At 37.4% G+C, this 22,824-nt stretch overlaps 1 protein-coding gene across 2 annotated transcripts in view; it reads left to right on the forward strand.

Annotated features, from left to right (window-relative positions):
• The window catches only part of LOC128986496 (G1/S-specific cyclin-D3-like), a 45,493-nt gene extending 23,920 nt beyond the window's left edge, over window positions 1-21,573 (forward strand). Inside the window, exons 4-5 of one of the 2 annotated variants that reach the window (XR_008490130.1) lie at window positions 19,481-20,718; window positions 20,767-21,573. Coding sequence is in view for 1 of the 2 variants with exons in the window: in XM_054406898.1 (XP_054262873.1) it covers window positions 19,481-19,776 (296 nt within the window). In the remaining variant the exon portion in view is untranslated. Of the gene's footprint in view, window positions 1-19,480 lie in introns of both variants that reach the window. The other variant, XM_054406898.1, reaches the window with a different exon arrangement.
• Window positions 21,574-22,824: the final 1,251 nt, after the last annotated feature.

Consider the following 22,824-nt stretch of genomic DNA (forward strand, 5'->3'; position numbering starts at 1 on the left):
TATTTATTGAGATTACCAACGCCCCCTGGCCTACCACCCCTTCATGTAACGAACTCGTGTCTTGTTGTTTGACAAAACAACGCCTCCCACACGCATCCGTCCCGTTGCGAAACGGCGACATCTGACACCGAGGCGTTAAAAAATGAATATTTTACACGGGACCGTTGGCCAAACTAGACCCTTCGAGGGGTGTTACAAACCGAAACACGAGTAATAGAACAAGACACCTAGATGACCCCAAGGCGCCGCCGGACCCTCAGAGTACAACCCCTATAACACACAGGCCCGTGACAGCTAACGGTACACCCCCGCCCCACAACCCTTAAGCCTCATGTCATCTTATATTAATCACACGCCCTTGGGCAAAAATTAACGGACGTCCCCTTTTTAGATGTATTGACAAGTTTTTTTGGAGATATCGTTTAGCAATCTTGCAGTCACTGAGGTCTCTGGCGAGACGAATCCTTCAGATGACCATTAGTAACTGTGAACTCCAGGCTTTACATTGGCTACGGTCAGTCGACTCTTAACTCGGTGATTAATCATTTCGCGATATTTAAATGGCAATTTATCATTGCTGAATAAATTAACAACTCTTTATGGACGATTCACGAGAACACCTTCCAACATACACACCAACTCATGGATCGGACGTTTCGGTGTAGGCTTTGCCGTTTGGTTTCTTTTAATCGGACGGTTTACAACACTGACTGTGGATACCGAAGGTAGTCTACCATCTTGTATTGGATCATTTAAAGCTGGTTTTGGCGTGTGTATTACTTCAATGAGCCTTATCGACTAAATGTTTCTCTCTTTAAAGTTTAAAAGATGAACTCAAACGTTACCGGACGGATTATTCCTAAAATTGACTCCAGCTGAACCATAAAATGGAGTATGTTGGTTCTTTCTTTTAATTCAGCACAATTAACGTTATTTGTAAACTATATTGGATGGAACTATTTTTAATAGAAAGGTGATCCGTGTGTGAGTATGTGTTTATATTTATTAAATAAATGGCTATACATGGTTAAATTTAATAACTCTCGTAGTTGATAAAATTGAATAAAGATCGAAAATCCAGCAGTAACTTTGTGAAATACACTTCAATTTTGTGATACTACTTCGCGGTGAATTTAACTTAATCAAGAATCACGAAATATGAAAACCACATTAAATCAACAACGAGTTTTTTTGACGTTGCAACGTTCCCGATCTTTTCATCGACGGAGGGTGAGTGTCATAGACAAATCTCCATGGGAACGTCCCGTCCTGGGACACTCACTGATGAACGAGGTGGCCCTGTGTCATTCAAATGGCACTTGATGCAAATGACTAAGGATCGTCCCGCGCGGGAATGGGCCGTTAATGACCTCAAAGGGCCGTTTTGGGGGGATGACCCGCGGAGGTCCAGAAAAGGTGCAGCGTCTATGAGTAATGCGCACCCTTGGAAGCAGGCATTAGCGGTCGAGGTGTTGAGTAATTTAGGGATAGAAAATCTCGTTCACGTCCCAGGGACCCGACTGGTTGGATAGATTTTTGAGACAACCCTTTTATAGCAAACATGGAAAATAAATTAGAGACACAGCTAGTTTGTTGGAGGGTCGGAACCAAAGGTGAAGGAAGAAAAGCAGAATTCCTAAAAATGAACAACTGGTAGAAAAGAGAAAGAACAAGAAGAAATGAACGATACTTACTTATAATTTCACATTTCGATTTACGAATAATAACAGTAGACGTAGCCTATAATATAATTATTATTATATTGGTGTCGGTGATTAGTAACCAAACTATGATTTTTGAGAGCTCCCTGAAAAAATATAAACACTTATAAAATTCCAATATTGCAAAATTGCAAGCACACGGCCTTTGCTGATCCTCAATAACCCTGGAAAATTACTTTGGGGAAGGCATAGAAGATGCCTTCCTTTTAGGTTGAATGTCAGACAAAACTACTTAAAACAGTAAAAATTTCCAAGAGAGTGTTTGAAAAGTGGATAATTCAAAATATGATTTCTAGCTCGTAGTATGCATAATGAGATATGTATGAAATACACATCGAAGACCACTTTCTATTGTCAATCTCCTAACCCTTCTACTTTTCCTGATCCCATCCTTCTTTATATACCCCAGAGCAAATCCGGAGAACAAACTCCAGCTGGCCCTATCGTCACCTCCGGGCGAATCAAACCTTGACAAAAGGTCACAAGCTATATATCTTACAATCTAGGCAGATGTGGAAGGGAACTTCTTAAATGGCGCAGAATCTGCGGCAGGCATAGATCTCGCGGACACAAAGGAGGCGATGTTAAAGTCTGAAGACGTCTGCGCATTACAATACGCAACCATCTGGCGCAGGTAGTACGCCGGCGCGTGGCGGAGAACGCCATATGCCGAGGAAGTACCCCAGACAACGAATTAAATACCGTTTTTACGGCAAAGCCAACGGACAAGACTACTGTTGTTGGAGTTAAGGCATTCAGCACGTGGCGATCGCCCTTATATCGTCTAGTGATCGCGAGGGGCTTTTCTTATAACAAAGCGACTTTTGACTACGTAATCTGTTGATGAGCGACAGACTCAATGTTGAGCTGTTATATTTGCAAACGTCAGTTGAGAGCGAAATTTCATATACTGTAACTAAATTTGTTTTAGGAAATTTTTGAATTTGTTTACTTGTTACATATTGAAGACTATGTAGTAGATTACACAGCTCTGAGTGGGGGTATCTGAGTGGTTACAGTGCTTACCTCAGGTCTTATAATCGATCTGTTACACTCGGTTTATATAGTCAACTGTTATTGAACATATGAACACAATATCAATGACCCATGTTAAATATTCGTATACAAAACAGTCTTTTGATAGACAATAGAATATTTATCTTTATACTATTTGGTGATTTGAAACAGATGTCGATTATTGGAACTCGGATGGTTCTGATTTGGTTAAAGAAACAGATTGTTTTTGACCTATCTACTTAAGTTATCCCAATTTACTCCACACAAATTCTATATTCACAATTAACTGTAGATAATATCATTAACTTTATACAAGTCTTCTTATATGTTTATACTTCTCAATTATTGTTCTTCGTCAAAAGAAAAATGCAATGCGCCACTAGATTGACATGTGTTGACAATTTGAATTTGTACTCATAATTTTATACGCAATTAGTTGTTGATAACGCAATGTATTTAAAATATGTTTTACCCATCTCTTCTACAAAAAACAATCGGTTTAATGATATGTCACCTCTTCATCCACGTTACGATGTGACGGCTGTTGTCACCTGATAACGGACAGCTCTGCTCCGCAACGGTGGCCAATGCTCCAACCTTGCCTCCCTTCAGGGACACCCGTAAGATGTTTCACAAATTGTTGTTTTTGATTAATAATGAGCTACAAGCGCTGATTTTAATAACTATGTGCTTTGCTTTTGTAACAGAGACCGCCCGACCCTATGAGAACTAAATAGGTTTGTTGAGTTAAAGTCACGGATATAAATAAGTGAAGCACACTGCTTTTCGATTCTCAAGAATGATGTGAGCTTCCTAGCAAAAAAGGTAATCTTGTCGGATGCTGTGTGCTCGGGATTACAGTAATAGAGAGAGCGTTTCAAAATCGATTTGCATTCCCTCAATACAACCAGTGACACTAGGTGCATTACCGTCCTATACATAACGTGATGCAAAAGTCTGTTACCTCTTCAAGTCTTGTTCACCTCCCGAAAGTCAGCTGCAACAACAGTTCCGACCTATTTTTTCCAAAACCGCATAAATATGAAACACCTGCCTGAGTCTGAGTTACCTAACTTTTGACACTCCGAGCTTCTCACCACATCGAGAAAGGGAAAGGAGCCCGAAATTATTAGCATAGTGTTTGTGCGTCTGAACTACAATGGATTCACTACAATAGGTATGATTGAATCCTAGGCCTTTATTTCTTCGCCCCTTCTCGAGCTGACTACGCCAGCCAAGATGGCGTCAAATATAAGAGGGGCCGCTCCACCTGGGCCCGAGCCCCTCATTTTGGAGGAAATCACCCTGGGTTCGTTGATCTTGGGCTCGCCAGCGGGGTGGAAATTATTCTGGTTCACGCGGAGTCCGTAACGAAATTCTGAGGCGATCGTTTGTCTGGCCAAGATAAATAAAAGGGCGCTTTAACGAATTCTTTCACCCCTTGGGGCTGCAAGCCACGACTTTATGACAGATTTGGATCAGAGGATTTACATTAAAAGCGAAAATGTTGGTAATATGAAAAATGGTGGATCTAAATCAGGAGGTTTGTTTTTAATCAGATCTACAACGTACATACTGCATCAGCAATATTTCATTTAATATTCTGCTCTAAAAACCGCCAGAAGAAGAATTATTACTTTAGGAAACTTTATTTTTATTTTGCGTGTGTTGGAACACCATTGGCATTTTCCGGATTTTGTGAGGGAACTTTCCACTTTGGATGGTACCAGCAAGATTACATTTTAAATGCGAGATGTATAATCACTATTCTTCCCAGAAAAAATATTTTCACCAAATCGTTCCTTCATGTTTGGGTTAAAATTTGAACCACTTATAAACTGTAAGATTTAAGTTTAGTTTAGTTTAACTTTGACGTTTTCTTTTAATCAAACGTATCTAAACTTTTAGCTCAAAAGTTCAGACTCATCCTTGCGTTTTTTTTTAATTCTTTAAAGAAAAGTCAAACAAGAAAAAAAAATTGTCAAACTGATTCATCACGAACGGCTGTTTGGAAAAGTCCGTTTCTAGATCTGCACTTGCAGTGTTTTTCTGCAGCCAGCCAGACTGGTGTTGCAATCAAGACCCTTGCCTGGGGAGCCAGCGGCTAGGAAGTACAGCTCGCTCGCCAAATTATTCTTTTGTACAGCCTCCGACCCCGACGTCTAGACTACAGACACAACGGAATCGCGTCTTCTCCCCTTCCGATCATAAAACTTGCCCCCGATATCGCAGACACCAGCCAGGTTCACACGTCTGCTGTGACCGGTGCAGCTACTGGATTGTGAAATGGATAAACGAGTCTGCACAGTGCACAGCCAGCTCTGATGTCTGGGAATATGGCTTTGTATAACTAGTTTGAGGTAGCAAAACAAATATTGTATAAAGCAACATTGGTACTGAGGTTTTGAGATCAAACTCATGTGTATTATTTAACTTAAACTCTACATTAATGTTCAAGTCTCTAATAATGAGCTAAAGACACAAAGCATTTCAAGATGCAAATGTTATCAAAAGATTGAAATCACATCACTTTATTCAAACTTTCAATAATATTCTTAGTAAATCTTAGTGAAATCGGCTTCTCTGTTGGAACCTGTAAACCAATATAGGTTTTGGTAAGGAGAAACGCAATTTTAGAACTGAAGCAAGAACATAAGGCAAGCAAGAGCATTCGATCAAGGAAGAAATCAGGAACATGAAAAGGGAATTATGGGCTTATAATAAAGAATAAAAACAGGAGAATTAGATACAGAACTAAAGCGTTAGGTGAGTAAGGTAAGCAAGAGCATTAGATAAATGAGGAACGTATAAGCATTAGATAAAAATTGAAAGTATGCGTATTACATAAAGAAGGAAGTAAAGAGCACTAGATAAAGAATAGAAATTAAAGTTCTAAATAAATAGGTAGGGGCCTATATAAAGGTAAAGCATTTGACATTTGGCTTGGACAGGAACTATCCGGGTTTTCAAGATCAGGCGTGTTTATTTTAACATAAAACTACTTCTGTAATAATCATAACCTTTTGGTTTAAGTTAATACACACCTCAATAAACAGAAATGTAACCGATAGGCCCTCTCAGTTAGAGAGATAGTCAAGGATACTTCATAGGAGAGCAAGTGCATCGGGAGAAGGAAGGTTGCACCATTGCTGCTGCTGCACTGTTTGTTCCCCAAGACAGATTTATGGGCAGATAAGCCGCGCTAAAAATCCACGGCTGATGCCCAACTTGCCCAACCGGGCAAACACATTTGGGATTACGAGATCTCACATCTACAGCTACTGTTTGTTGATTACACAATCCAGGAAACCATTCTCATCTCTGATCCCTCAGCCATTTAAATCTCCTCCACGCGCCAGCTGTTGCTAGATAGATCTTGTTTCTGAAGTTCAATATTGACTAGAGCTACTGATATGATCCGTGATTCTCAGCGTTTGTACTTATGAAGCTGCCAAGTAAAATAATGTGATATCGAACGCAATGATAGTGATGTTCAATTTTCATAGAGGATTGCTTGTAAAATAAAACCAATGTGACTACAGTGTGAATAAAACTAGTATATTCCACTGTTTGGCGTTGCACCTAACACCCTGGTGGTTAGGAAACACCAGGGTGTTTATATTACGTGTGTGTAACTTTCTCTGCTTATTTGCCTACACTTAATCATGAAATTGCATCCCGATAGGTACTTGAAGTTTCGTTTGCACTGCATGTTGCATATAAATTAACGTTCCCCAAGAATATTCATTACAGGTAAATTGTCCGACATGCAGGCTGTATATTCAGGTTGTCCCTCTGAAATGTTTATGTTATACAATTAATAAGCTATAAAAACAGGTCCACGGGGGGTCTCCTTCGTCAAATCAACCAGAAAAGAGGAAATTCGCGTCCACGAGTGCAGATGCCCGCCCAAATTTGGGGTCGGGTCTATCACATCCGATCTCATTTCGGTGATGAAGTTTGTCCAGAATTACCGCGTGACAACTTTAATTTAACTCTGAATTAATATGATAATGAGGGGCGCGAATTCACATGGGATTCTGGATGCAATAATTATACGCCGTCTCGATTCGGGGAATACGTATAAAATCAACATTTTAATTAGGGAGTTTTGTCAGCGCCGGATGCGATAGAATTGGCAATATAATTAATAAGAAGGGATACTCTGAATTATGATTGGAGATTAGACTATCGGAGGGAGAGGTTCTGTAGCTGGCAGCTGGAGAATCTGTCAAAGACGGTGGGGTTCCTCAGGCACCTGCTAGCGACGACGTTGTTATCAAAAGGCACGAGATAGGCGGAGTGCCAAATGACTTTGATGGCCGATATTTTACATCAACGACTTATTTAATACTATGGGAGAAAAGTGACATTTAGCGAACACGGGAGGTTACGGAGATCAACACCGCAGCGGGCGTGGCCGACATCAACGTCGCGTCGTTCACATTGGGGTCGGGGTCCTCACTTTAATTTTGACATGTATTAAATAACGATTACAGCCTACATTTTTCTTTGCGTGAATAATTTTGAAACTAAAATGTGAATATTTTAGCATTCTTTTATTTCTTCGATGATAAATTTTCATAATACTTTTTTTATTAGTAGGCTAAGTTTAATATAACTTTTACCTTACTTAACTAACTTTTAACTTTTTCTTACATTTTTTTAACCAAAATGTAATAAAATAAACAAGTATAATGTATGCTACACTATAATGTTTGTCTTGCGTGCCCATGAGTTAAACTACGGCTAGAGGTAAAGATTGACAAGTACAGTGCATACTTGAAAAGAAATCCCGAGGTACTGTATTAGTAAATCTTGATGTCATTCCTAGTTGCATTAGGTTTGAAATTGCATTGACTAAATAGAAGGGTTAATTTATAAACTAACCTCCAGTTAAAGAAAAGCGCAGACTTAAAACGTTTTACTCTTTTGTAATAATGTCATGAAACAAGCAATGGTTTATGAATACGATATTTGGGTTAAATAGTTTTGAAATTCTTCGAACAAGCAAACCGTAAAAAATACAAGCCGTCGACATGAACCGGAAGAAAAACATGATCTCAAGCTGATCCATAAGAATGATGAATCTATAAGGTGTATGTAATTCGTGGTAAAGGACATCAAGTGTTGACCAGGTTACTAATGTGTTTCTCCAAAGAAAGTAACTTGTGTACTTTACGACGGACCTCCTGCTGCCGCCAACCCGCGAACCTCTTCCCGTGGTCCAGTAGATCAGCTGATCGCCATTTGTAATCCTGACCTCCGGAAGTATACGCCGCGGATTAGGACGTCCGCAGTTTATGGGATGAGCCTGTTTTATATGCGAGAGGATGTGGAGCATTATAGCGGGTTTCGCTCGCCTCAGATAACGAATGGCTGATTAATTTCAGTATTCGTGGATTGGTCATGGTCTTGCATAATTTCATATTCTCGCAACTTTCTTACTCTTGTAAAGAACTATTTTGTGAGCATTTTTTTCAAAACTTCAAAAACGTAGCACGAAAGCAGAGTTGATCATGGTCTTTGTTACTATTTAATACTCGCCCATGGAGTTATGAACAGTTATGAGGTACTAGCTCTGTAGTTAGTTACTTAGTAATGACTAAGGTAACTACCAAAAGTTTGAGCCCTTTGTTGGTATGGTAGTGTTAAAGCTTTCTAGCGACTGACGCTTTCTGCAAAAGAGACATATACTACTGCATCCCATGTTTCTCCCGCTCCCTAGATATTGTAGCATTTTCCGTATCCACGGTTTTTTGCTCTTTACATATCATGTTATGTTTTTTTTTTACCGTATGCCGGTGCACTCTTCTTCAACCCCCTGAGTGTTGTTATCCTCTGTTTCTCGCACTCCCTGAGTGTTGGTATCCTCTGTTTCTCTCGCGCCAAGCTCCAGGTGCAGTTCCCGGTATCCTCCAGTTCCTATCAGATATCCTCAGGGTGCAGACCTGCCTCTAATTGGCGATAACTCCGCCAATATATTAGCCGACTCCGTAACAAATGTTGCCACCGATATTTGTGTCTTTTTAATGGACTCGTAATTAATTTCACATTTGAATTTCGCCCGCGATTCTCGATACTGTATCCAATTTGCAACGTCGTTCCGCCTCGTTTTTATCACTTTGGCTCCGTTAGTGGAATTTATTGGGACGTATCGGGTGACCCTTTTTCGATACTTCTTTCTTATCTTTTATGTCCTTCCTTGGGACAAGTTAATCAGCTATTTCTTTATGTAAAAGGTTTGTCTAATGGCTATTTTTTTGTTAAATTCTTCTAGATGTCTTTGATACGTTGGAGAACAGCTGGAACATTAATAATTGAATACCATTTTTATGAAATTATGGTAATTGATTTAACTTCTTAATATCCTAGGGTATTTGAAAGTATCTTTAAACAGGTGAAAAATATCTTGAGTAATTGCAAAGTCATATACATGATAACCGTTGCAATGGAGTCTACTGTCAAAAAAGTTTAGGATCTAATGATAGTTTGTTTAGGCTTAGTCACTATCTTAACACATTTGAATGTTGTTGAGCAGCTTTTGAGAAAACTTTGTATTTTTGTTATACCTTATATCAAAATCGACATTGACAATGTCTTGCATTAGAACGCTTAACAACTTAACCACTTCCAAATACTGTAGTATAAGTAGCCTAAACAACTTTTACTTTGTTATACCTTATATCAAAATCGACATTTACAATGTCTTGCTTTAGAACGCTTAACAACTTAACCACTTCCAAATACTGTAGTAAGTATCCTAAACAACTTTTACTTGTACAGTAAATATTTAGCAAGATTTGAAATACTTGAAGCCGAACTGACATAGACATTTTCTTCCGTTGATAACCCCACTTAAACGTAACAGTCAGTTACGTAAAGATTTTAAATATCTTTATTGTTACTGCTTAGCAAAACTTGGAGTTTGTTTTATTAATCCGAGATGGCATTGACAATGTTAGAATAGTTTTTTAACGACTTTTGAGAAAAAGATTAATCCGTTACTTACTGATGAACTGACATTGACATTGTCTTACAGTTGGGTTTAACCGTTGACTTACCACATCCTCACGCTACTCGTAGTTACGTGTAGTTATGTATCAAGGTGGTGAGGGGGGGGGGTGCGGGGGAGGATCTTCCGCAACAGTTGGTGAGGGTCAAGGCACTAGCAGCGGCAGCGGCACGCGCCTTAAGGTGCCTGACCTTAAGATCCGAGGATAAGGGAAATAATTAGGAGGGGGTACCGACCACATGCCACCCCCACCTGTCACTTACATGTTTATTCAAGGGCAACCCCCCACCCCACCACCTTCGACATACGCCGCTTTCACTCCTATCACTTTCTTCTGTAACTAAGGGTAAAACTAGATATTTATAGGAGCGCTCCTTCCTGTATTTTTTATCCAGCAACAGTTAACACGAAAAGCTAATAAGTATGTATTTCAAGAAGAGAACCAGCACTAAACGTCATTTTATATAGGCCTACTCCTAGTAAAATAGTTTTTCTCCTTTTGTAAATATGTAATTAGTATGTAGAGTAATAATTATTATAACGGTGTTGTAGATTGTAGAATATGGACTGATTTTAACTCGTTCCTCACGCACAGGCTTTGCCTATGTGGGTAAGATCCATTATTTTTTAGAATTATTGTTTTGTAATTTTTGTTTCATGGAATAAATTACATTTGATTTGACAAAATCTTCTTCTTAGGAGGAGGGCTCATTAAGCTTTGGCGTCAAACAATAGATTGAATGAACACCATTCAGAACAAAATGGATGAGTTATTTATTACTTAAGGATAATTAGATCCATTAAATTATCGTTAAATGTGCTTTGTCACAAAATATCTTTTGTTTAAAGGAGAAACGCGCTTTAGCATTGTTTGCGCTGATATGAAGCAATAACTGTTACCAAGAGGACACAGTCGAAAAATTGATTAATTGCAATGATGAATCCGGCTTACCAAAATCATAACAATAAAAGTGAACAATGACTTTTGCAACAAAAGTATACGAAATATTTTGTGTATTTGAGCTACATATCTTATTATAGGCCAATTTTTTTTACCGGCACATCACATTTACGAGAGCCATTTACAAAGTTAGCGAGTGTGGAAATTCGAACGATCCAGTTTTACTCCCCTGTCGATTCCTCTTCCTAAATTTTGAGACTTAGTCTTTCCAATCGAATAGGGGATCTTTAATGAATTCCTTAACACCTTTAAAAACAAACACATATTTTCTGGTTAGATTCAAGTTCTGTGGAAAGTGTATTTGTGATGAGTAGTCTTTATCGAGTGGGAGAGGACTACTGGTATACGCATCAAGCACATGCTATGTATATAGATGAGCGTCTTGGCCACCGTATGTCGCTTCTATTATGACTAATTGAAGTCCATGCCACGGCAGGTGGCCGTAGTCGCTGTACAGTAGGAGGTAGGTTGTAGCTCCGCCAAGTTCACGGTCGTGCACCTGATGGTATCACGTAACGGCCTAGGCTAGGGTGTGGCCGATTTACATGTACCAACGGTAACGTTCAACTGGGGTTGGCGGTCCATTGTTATCCTTGGCAACCCCGTAGTATTTTTTAAGTAAAATATGTGAAAAACTAAAATAAAACTGGGTTTTTAGTACAAGGATAATTTTTCTTCTTAGGACTCCCTTTCTCGACATCTGGCAAACGCAAACCAAGTACCAACATCAGAGCAAAATGTGCTGAGAGATATAAAAAAAACTTTTTATTTTGATGGTATCCCTAACAAGGATAGTTTACTCTTATGAGGGTAGAAAAATGGTAATCATTTTGCCCTTTAGTTATACTTTTCTCAGAAGGAATACAAATTTGTTTTGCAATAATTACACGAATTAAAACCCCCCCTTTTTAAATGTCATTATATATAAAACTTACTTTTTGATCTATAAACATTATGACAGTTGATTATCCTAATACTATCATCATTGAAAATTGCAACTAAAACCTACGCTGCTTGTAAGGATTAATGCATGTTATGTTGTACAATCTCATGAAACATTTTTCATCTTGTGATATATTTTCTTCCAAAATACACAATCGAGGGCGACAGTCTTATTACAGTGAGGTTCTGTTGCGGCACTTATGAGTGGTAACCGAAGCAAATGAGTGGTCACGATGGCCACCAGTGGTGTCGTAGTGCGGACGAGAGGTCCCCAGCTAGCAATCTGGCTTATCGAGCTAATGCTTCGGTAAATGCATTTTGATAATCACCCTCGTACCATCAGACCAAAGCCTTCTTGTTGTAATTCTTTTTCTATTTCGAGGGTATAAATTATGTTTTACACACAAATAGTTCATACACTCACAGATATCCCGACGTTTGAGTGTGGGAACGTAAATGTGTGTGGCCTTGACTGATTGATAACGTTGTCATTAGGCCACTTGAGACTGATAACAAGCAGACCCTGGGTACACATGTACTTACATCGGCCGCACCTGCACATACAAGTGCATACACTCTACATTCTATCCACCTCTCTCTCTCTACGTTGTGGGTCTGCAGCGGAACATTCCTGTTTTATCGTCTATCATATGATAATTTTAGGAAGAATACAAATTATACTCCTTTTCTTACAGGATTATATTACCTTTTATCTTTTTAAGTAATGAATGGAATATCAATTAAAAAAAATAATAATTATTATTATTGTCTTACAGCTGACTTAGTATAAAAAATACAATAAATCACGCTTTACTGAAATTTGTTTTCTATCTCTTTACAATCGTAATATAAGAATTATCTTTTAGTATGTTGGACTTAGCCAGTACGACAAACCTGTTAACAATTTAGGACCTATTAAGAATCCAAACTAAATAAGCCGAAACACACAACATCTTGTCGAGTTTTTATCAGAGAAGATTGACCAATTCATTCCAAATTAATCAAGCAATTTATATTTTACAATCATTCCCTCATAGAATGAAAAACGAATAAATCTTCATAAACTCGGACCGACTTGTCATTTAGGAACACCTTGTAGTTAGGCCGTCTTATTAACCCTTATAGGCCAATCAAGCGTCAATAGGCCAATAGTTGTCAGCCGAAGGTGGCCGATATAGTCGGTGTAATTTAATTAGGAGATTCAAAACTCGGAAGGGGTTGTAAACACCGTTGTTTACGAGTTTCGGAAACCGTGACTGCCGAATTATCCGAGCCCCAGACTCCTGGCGGGCTGCATAATCAGCATCGCCATCGGCAGCTTGGAGGAGGAGGACATGTGTAACGCGGGGACAAGTGACATTACTAGACAAGATCTTCTTATATTTGGCATACTATAAACAACATGTCACCATAGGTTGAACATCTCCTTCAGGATCAGCTGAAGACAACTAAAAAGTACGTATAAACCAGTACACGAGAAGACCTGTTTAATGTTTACAACTTTTTTGTTGCTGTTCTGAGTTCTGACCAACTGAAGCTATTTTACCTACAAAAAATATCTATTTATATGTAAATAAATATTGCCTGAATCCTGGTATTACAACCAACAAATTGAGAAATCTGTAAAATTAATCCTAAAATAAGAGAAACACGTATAGTTGGCAACATAGCAGTAAAACGTACTTGAATGCAAGAGTCAAGTGCAAGTGTATTTATTCCGTTGATCCATAAATACAGAAATAGGAACAGTCAATGTTTTTACTATTTTCTTATACATTAAATTAAAATTAACCAAAAGTATGCACTTTGTGTTTTACTTGTACATTTAATATACACCGGCAACATGGTTCTATGAGTATTGTGGTTGGAATCGCCTTTGAACCAATGTGCTATTATAATTTTGTCGTATGCACTGAGTAGTATAGAAGTTCAACAAACCCAAGCCTAAGCTACAACTTCGATTTGTCATTGAAATAATGCGCCTAGCGTCGGCGTAATCTTGACCGTTTTGTTTGATCTTTTATTTTATTTTTTATATATTTCCATACAATCTGTTTCACTTTTGTAAATTCAAACAATCCTTTAATAGCTTTGCACACTTGTGAAAATCGCCTTATTGAAAAAAGTATTCTCGTCCTGTGGACGCTATCCGCCTTGTTGTATGATGCCTACTTGTTGTGTTTTGTTTCCCATGCAGCCTGTCCCTTGTTTGCCCTGCAATTACACAGAACGTTCCTGTTCATCGCCCCCAAAAGGATGAAACTTCCCATGCAAAACTTTCACTCGTGCCATAAAAAATATAATTTTATATTTTTACCTATTTATTACCGTAGAACATAAAGATAGACTGTTTGTTAGCATATTATTCCGACTATAACACTACCATGCTATTAACGGTGTGTTTCTCTGACTTTAACTTAACGCATTGTTACTACAATACCATTTTCATTGACGACAATAATACGAACATCGCGTTAATATTCAACAGATACAGAAACAAAACTCTTAAAATCTTCTTTAAATGATTTGTTATTATTTTAAAACTTGGCGCAGTAGTACTATGGGTCCCTAATCTACTCGTGCATTTCTGGGTCCGGCTGTCGCTGTGATATCGCCATTGCCTTGTGCTCAGATATCCGGGATGTGATATATATAGTAGAGTGGAGAGACAATATTGACTGCTCGGACGGGGGGGGGGGGGCACAGCCCTTTAAATCTGGCCAGGTGTTGGATGAAATCATGGCAAGCTGCGCGGCCACCTGCCCCCCCCCCCCTCTAGCACAATGTAGTATAGGGGCCGCTATCACGTCAATGTCCCACTTTTTACCTTGCCTGGAAACAAAAAAATATATTTTATCCTGACGCATGGGGATTATAACTTTATCCAAGGGGACAGTTTTGTTACACATTTTAAAATTATTTGTAAGTTTTTCGAGATTACGTTTGTGTGGCCGTTGTGGATTTCTATGTAATCGCTGGAAGTATTATTATATGTTTTATTATACACAATTAGTCATCTGAATTTTCAAAAGTTGGAATAGTCTACTAATGACAATCATTGTGTGTGCAATACATTTGAATGCACTAAACTTTAAATACTGTATTGTTACACAAATTTGACGAAAATCCCTTGTTATTTGTTTAAATAAAATATCACACTTAGGATATTTCAAGAGAACTCTTGTGTTTGTTTGAAACACACGTCCGTTTACGTTTTAATACGATGTAGTTTACTAAATAAGGGTTTCCTTTACTTCATGGTAAATACAAGGCCACTATACTTTTTTGGTTTTAACAGTAAAAACATGCAATAATTATAGAATTTTATTATAAAAATAGCTACGATTGTGAAATACGTAGTAATAGTTAACACCTAATCGCACTCTACGTAAACCGTAAATGAACGTAATATAAAATACCTCTCAGATGATTAATTATGACAAATGTAAAAAAATACATGAAAAATACTCGTATGATTATATTTTTTTATAAAATGCACAATTGAAGAAAGTTTCATCAATAAAATATTGATAACCAGTATGGTGATGGCAGTGGCTACGCCTGTGACGTCAGCCAGGTGTTAAGCGTCAGCTGCTAGTGTTGGTGGAGGGGACAGCGTACTACAGTCACTCTCTATAATAGAGCCACTATTATAGACATCTGCAGTTTATAACCTTGAAACTGCTATAGTCTTTTACGTGTCGCGTGCTGGTTGCTGCCCGCATGTTGGTCGAACAGGTATTTCTTTATTTTCCAAGTTTGCCTAAAGTTGAGAGCCGGTGCTTCATTTGGATTAAAATACAATTCGGAATAAATTATATGTTACATTAGTAACATTTTGTTATGCCCTTTTGTAACTTGCATTGTATTGCATATAATTACAATTAAACAATTTTTTTACGAATCAGTGATAAAGCCAAACAATGGGCCATATTCTCTAAAGTTTTACAATCAAATTTCTTAAGAATACGATGGTACAATTTGCTACCCACACGAAATCCTTGAAACTCGAGGCTAATGCATCGTTATTACTTCAGATTTTGAGAACTGAAAAATCACATCTTTATTGTGGCTGTTAAAACACAGCTGAAAACAGTACTCACGAATTATCTACTTAAACCCACAGAACTGTGTAATGTTTCTTTTGATTGCGAAATAATCAAACATGCATTTTCATAAAGTAATTGAGTGTTCGCAGAACTGCTGATTCGAAACTTATAATTATTGTTGAACTACTGACATAAAAATGAGCCGTATGATTCTCGCACCACCATAAATAACTACATAATTATTCGTCCACAATATAATTCTACCGAGAGTAAAAACACCGTGTGAAAGAAGTCCTGTGTTTTAATTTATCGGTCTCACAGTTACAGTTATGTACTATTAGCTCGCTTCGACCACGAGAACTTGTCAGATAAACTCAGAGCCATCACGACCAGTCCGTGAGAACTGTTATCTGATAAGGGGACCAGCTGATAAGACGCTCGTAGGAGTATATGAGTAGTAGTAGTGGCGGCCATTTTTAAATGCCCAGACCGCGCGCAGGTGCTCCGTTACTCAAGGTTGAGAGCTGAATGGACCGACTCCTCGAGACACAATCGAACGGCTTTTTCTGAGCTCCGCTTTTTGCCCCAGTTCTCTCAGGGAGGATTTTAATGTTCTCCAAAATCCCAAAACCTAAAGGGAAGGTTTTATTTAGCCTTTTCAGTATGAGGCTTGTTTGCGCAATTTTCTAAATATGGACGCTTTTTTTGTTAAGTACAAATATGTGCAGTTATTGCTCAAAATTCGTGATCTCACCAACCCCTTTGATTGCAAGTTAATAGAGTTAGGTTGAATTGGTTATTTTTATATATGTATAAATTGGAGATGTACATTTTAAGGAATAACCAACCTAACCTAATGTGACCCAGCTTGCAGGGAGTTGGAGACAACTGATGGATTATAAACAGTTAAAATGTGGAAATGTGTTTGTAAATTAATACTTGATTAATTTATACCAAACATTTGATAGTAATTTATCTTTTTGCCATAGGTCAATTGCCCAATGATTTATAATCTCAAATTTAACAACCACACGATTCATATTATTTTTTATATTTGTTACTTTTATTCTGTGATATGCAATTGTGATTTGATAATGTTGTTTGTTGTGTGATAATGTTGTAAAATATGTTATAGTCATGTTGTTAATATATTTTGCTACGCAATTCAGTTACAATACCAATTCAACTTTCTAAAGACAGTATAAACTACTAAAATACAAATACACTCACTTTTCTTGAAAACAGTGTACATTTATCAATCCCATATCAAAAGGAGCATAAAATAATCACATCGTAAATCGTAAAATCATGTCATAGAAAATATCAAATTAACATTAAATAACAATTGTCTTGTAGATAGCAAAAGATTGTCAAACTGTACAATGCAGGACGTTTCGCATTTGTACCTTTATCCGCGATACTTCATTCTACGGTCCATTTAAATCTGAAAGCCCGAAGCCGAAGACCTAAGAGTCATCCACAGAGATAAGATTGATGATGTCACAAAATACGATTTTTTTCTCCTCGTCGGGCGGGTTTACGTAAAGCGTTTCCCGCGAACAAAGCTCCGTCCACACCCACAATGGCATTTAAAGTTTAAAGGGACAGGTAGCCGGAGTTTCTACCTGCCCAGGTCCGAGACCAGTTTTTGGAACTGAAATCTCCGCCGAAAGGGTGTCGGAGCCCAACTGTTGGGGACGGAAATGGATATCAAATTCTCCAGGAAGTGTCGTATTTTTGTTGAAGTGGGATTAAAGGGTTAAAGACCTATCTCACGTAAGTGCAGGTCCCTGTTGAGATTATAACACCTTATTTGCTACAGTATATTTACTGGTTGAAAAGAAATTTATCCTTCAGGGAATATACTTTTTTTACAGTACTTGGAGCTGGGTAATTAAAATAATTTGTTATTGTGCTCATGTAGTAACCACAGGGTTGTTGGACGCTGGTCGAATCCTGTTGAAAGGTCAGTAGCTTTTTGAGTGGTTTATAAAAGGACCTGGCTGTCCTTTGCTCCTAATAACCGCTGGAAACAGCTGATCTCTAGTCAGTAACAAAGTCACAGATCGTCTTGCTGTATTCACATGAGATTCAAAATAACGTGTGGGCGTCGCTGGCAAAGGTTTGGTCGTTTAGACTCGTAGAACCATAACTAGGTGGACAGTACAATTAATTATAACATCAGTTGATCAGTACAAGGTTCCTTATAATTTAATACGAAGCTATTCAGGGTATCGAGTCTGCATCGAATAAATAAACTATTTATATTTGTTAAAAAGTTAATTATCGCACGGTTTTTGCCGTTATACCTAACACGGCAGCACATTTTTAAGTGTGTGACGTGCACGTACAGTACTTTACAAAAACCAATTTGTTCAATTATTCATCGTGGAGCCTTCAAATCTAACATATGCTAAAACCGCAGCACATGCTGGTAGTCATATTGCGTTACAAAAGCCAGGCGCGCAGATCTCATAATAATTAACATTGTCTTAGTCTGTGTCATTCATGTGGATGTAATGGCCATGACTCAAATGTCGGAATCTCGAGCTAAAAATTAATTGATGTAGCCCACCATACGTTCAAATTGGCTCAATTTAGCAATTTGGCCAAATTCACTTCAATGACAGTGTCCTTCTAATGCCGCCTTTAGGATCAGTAAAGTATTGTACGATACTCAAACTACTTTACAAAACTACCGTGGCCTAATTTGTCATGTTTAATCCTAATTTTACAAAAGAACAATAAGGTTATGGATATGTAAGTAATGTTAAAGACAGCTGTTAACTTTGACATACAATCTTGAACTGACTGACTCACCCCTCTTCATCTGTCCCTTCATCCCTACGTTGCTATGTAGACCACACATGGACAAAAATTAATACTATTTCAGTACATTTCTTCATTAATTCCTTTATTCTGCGGCGCATGCTTCCTCTTACTTATTAAGTTGTGGTTTATAAATGACCATAATAAACTGTAGCTCAGCAAAGTACGGTATTAATTTTGAGTTTGGCAATATAGGAATTGATATTACTCGTATATTTTGAACCGCTAAATTACTTTTTGCGTTGCATTGACACTAACTTAGAGGTAATGAATAGTTCATCTGATAGTTTACCGTAATCTGTATTTGCTTTTTTTAAATTGGTTTTAAGCAAAAATACTTGTTGCATTCCACTGATATTAACATAGAGATAATGCCAAGTTGGTATGAGAGCATACCGTAATCTGTGCTTGCTCGTCGTTCCGCTGCCGGAATCATAAAATATCAGGTACAGAGAAGAAGTGAATAATACTCGACCTATCTGTAAATATGAAGAGACTTCTCGCTCTGTTTCATAGCGTACCAGTTAGTATGTTCAAAGTCATAGTTAGTTGAGACTTTTATTTCCTATTGTTGAAGTTTCCTCTTGTTGAAGTTCCATTTTCAGAGTTTTAGTTAGAACTTTTTGTTGTTCTGTTCCATACCTTTACCTTTTCCATCTCAAGCGTTTCAGTTGCAGTCCTTAGTTGTCGTGTCCAAAGCTGTAACTGTTCCATGTAAAGAGCTTATGCTGTAACCCTTTGTCTTGTTCCACAGAGTCCCCGTTATTGTTCCACATGTTGTAGTTGTAACAGTTTGTATCGCTGTCCCAGATCCGTACCTGTTCCACGTCTGACTTATGTTCTCTTGTTAACTACTACACAGACAATATGGTATATTCTCTGTAGTTCTACTTGTACCTGTTCCATCTCCACAGTTGTAGTTGTAACTGTTTTGTCCCTGTTCCAGAGCCGTACCTGTTCCGCACGCCACCCTCTCTGATCGCCTCTGGATGTCTGTTGGCTGCTGCTCGTGGTCTCAAGGTGCCTGAAGCCTCCGTCGCCTCCATCTGTGCTCTCACCCGCTGCTGCCCCGAAGACGTCACCCGCACCGCTTCCCACATAGAGACGCTGATGCACGAGGTCGCGTTTGCCACCCCCAGGTCTCCGCCAAGCCCCGCTCTCGCCGCCCCCAAATCTGCCCACCCCCACGACCACGACACCGACGTCACCACCCCAACAGACGTCGACTATATATTCTTCTGAAGACACGCTCCGGAGGGTTCACAATCTGATTAGAGTTTCAATGTTGTGGGATCTAAAAAACACATTTTAAAATAAATAAATTATTTGTCTTTGTAACGTCTGCAGCCATTCTTGGCAAAGGATCGCGTAATTTATTGAAATAATGATAAACATTAAATAATTTAAATAATCATAAAAGTTAAAAATCATAATTAGTAGTCTTTCAATATTGAGTATCAAACACGACATCTTTGAAACATGATTTATAACATAAAACATGTTATACCACAATCATATGAACTATATCAGTTATTTTTTTAGATAATCTAAATTAAATGTTGTCTTTGTATGTGTAATGTAGGAAGAAAGCGGTAGTCTATGAAATAGACGTATATGCAAATTACAGAATAATGTTTTTAACGCAAACATGAATATTAAAATTGACTTGTTATAGCTATGTTTGACCTTTATGTACAGGGTAATTTAACAATTGCAATAATGGAGCTGACTTTTATACAATGACTGCTTTATATTCAATTCAATGCCATGATTCGCCTCTCCATATTATACAATATTGCTTAAAAACAATCAATCAAATACAAGTTTTAAGTGACTTGTAGTTTTATGACATTTTGGTACAGAGTGATATAAACTGTCCATACTTTATTTAGATTTTATACATTTTATACAGTGAATGTTTTTAAGTTAACTTGTTTGCCATTATGTGCCTATAACTTTTAACAGGTGCCTTTCTCCGCGTTTTTTGATATTGCATCGGCTAACTGTTCTAGTTGAGATGTTAGACCTGTGGATATGATATATCAACATAGATTATTATCAACATACTGTTATCAACATAGATATTATCTGATGTTTTTAAAGAATTGTCTTTATATTTATGCTATACAAGATATTGACATTACCCATGAATTCAATCAATCACTACTATGACATTTTTAATCGGTTTTGATAACCGCAATGGATTTAGAAATTACCATTTTTTGTAATCAGGTTTTGATAATCTGGCCCTCCTTTGTATACTTTCAATGGTTGTAACATATATTATTAGTTTTCGTTTTAGTTACACATGTTTGTTACATTTATTCAAACCAAATGAAAAAACCAAATAATTTGGTTAGTTTTTATATTTAAGTTTTATTTATTAAGAATGTAATTTTGTTATTGTTATGATCTCAATGAAGTATTGTATTTTAAGAGTTATTATGCTTTCTCTTGTTTATGTGTTTTAGTTTTACGCTATGCAGTTGCATTTTTGCACAATTGAATTATTATACTCGATTTTTAATGCCCGAATTCTTTTTAATTTGAACAAACTATACTAAAAACGTTATCAGTTTTGTAATAGTTTAAACTTGTCAAATAGTTTAGATAAATACTTATTAATACATCGCTGCAATTATTTTAACTTCCACAGACAATCTTTTAATTTTGTTATTTTAACTTTTAGATTACTTACGGAAAATACTAGTTGATCTCAATGAAGACTTAAGTTGGTGTATCGCAACTGCCATTTAGTAGTGATAGTGCTTAAGATCAGTAGAACTTAGCGATCTGGTAGCGGTTTTGTGATACCAGCATTTATACCTCATTTATATACAGTGTTTTTGTTTATTTAGCGTTTTAGTTTTACTCAGTAGATTGTCTAGTCGAGATCAATTAAGTGAATTTTACAATCTAAATATTTCCTTTTCAAATCCATTAATTGCCAATGTGCATAGGTGATGTATATAGTTGTACCTATGTAAATCGTTTATACTAGTTCTAGATACTTTACTTGGTTTAATTAAATAAATCAGAAAACCCAAAATATTGTTTTGCTTTTGTCTATGCCCTTGGTTATTCGTGTAAAATCCACTACAATAACACAGTAGTCTATGAAAAATAGTTATAATCATTAAACAACTAAGGAAGTTGTTTGGATTCTCAAACTATTATATATTTTCACTTTTTAAATGTTGTTATTTAACTTTACAACAAAGACTAATGAACTTATCTATACTATTTTAAATTGAGGTGGTGTCTGTCTGGGTGGCTGTCACGATTAAATACTAAACCAATATAGCCAAAATTAATCACAAAGATGGTCCAAATACCTAGGAACGTTACCTATTCACTTGTTTAAGGAACATTATTCACAATTTCACAATTTGAGACGGCTGATCCAAAGAAATTAAATATATTTTACAGAACTATGTGGTAGGATTATGTAAAAGTTTATAATAGATTATTTTATTCTATAAATAAAAAATCATCATAAATGGCAATGATTATGACACTGAGAATTCTTCCCGTTGGAAGTCGTTGGAAGTACAACGGGTACAGCAGTTTGTACTATATAAAGTGTGTGGAGGTAAAATAAGTTCTAAACTGTTAATTTACTTCGGTTGCCTTCCGTAGACGTGTTTTAAACACTATCAGTGACATAGCTCTAAAAGTTGGTGCAAGAACAGCTAATTTTGCGAATGAATAAAAGATGTTGACATAGTAAATATATTTCACGACACAACCAGTCAATCATAGATTAATATACAAACTGTACCTTTGACAATTATTTGCAATATTGTCAACTGAATTTAATTTGTTATGTATCACTTTCCATAACAGTTGAAATCATAGCCATCACCAACCAAAGCAATTCCATAAGTCTGACATTACTGTTATCAGCATAATCTTTATACCCCCCCCCCTTCACATTGACGGGGCCACCTGCCCCCCCTGCCACCTGGGCCCTACCCCGCTACATTGAATCAAAATACAGAACTGCCCTCGCCGACTACGGGGTGAGTTACGCCCCGGACATTGTATTGTACTTCCCCTCCATTCCCCAACACAATGTCCACGACGACGGAAGTTTCTTAAGAAGAGGGGGTGGAGGAATTAGCCGGGGTTGAAAAACGCCAGTTTGTACAAGCAGGGGAAGATGTTGTACGTTTCGTTTGGTAATGAGAATCCTTATATATAATACGTGAAGGCGATTTCTACAAAACACTACTCCTCCGTTAATAATGGACAGATTTTTACAAACGACGTGTCAAAGTAAAGTATTTT

The sequence above is a fragment of the Macrosteles quadrilineatus genome, unplaced genomic scaffold, assembly GCF_028750875.1.
Source record: "Macrosteles quadrilineatus isolate MER2022 unplaced genomic scaffold, UCM_ALF_1.0 Scaffold_2__2_contigs__length_208266976, whole genome shotgun sequence".
NCBI lineage: Eukaryota > Metazoa > Arthropoda > Insecta > Hemiptera > Cicadellidae > Macrosteles > Macrosteles quadrilineatus.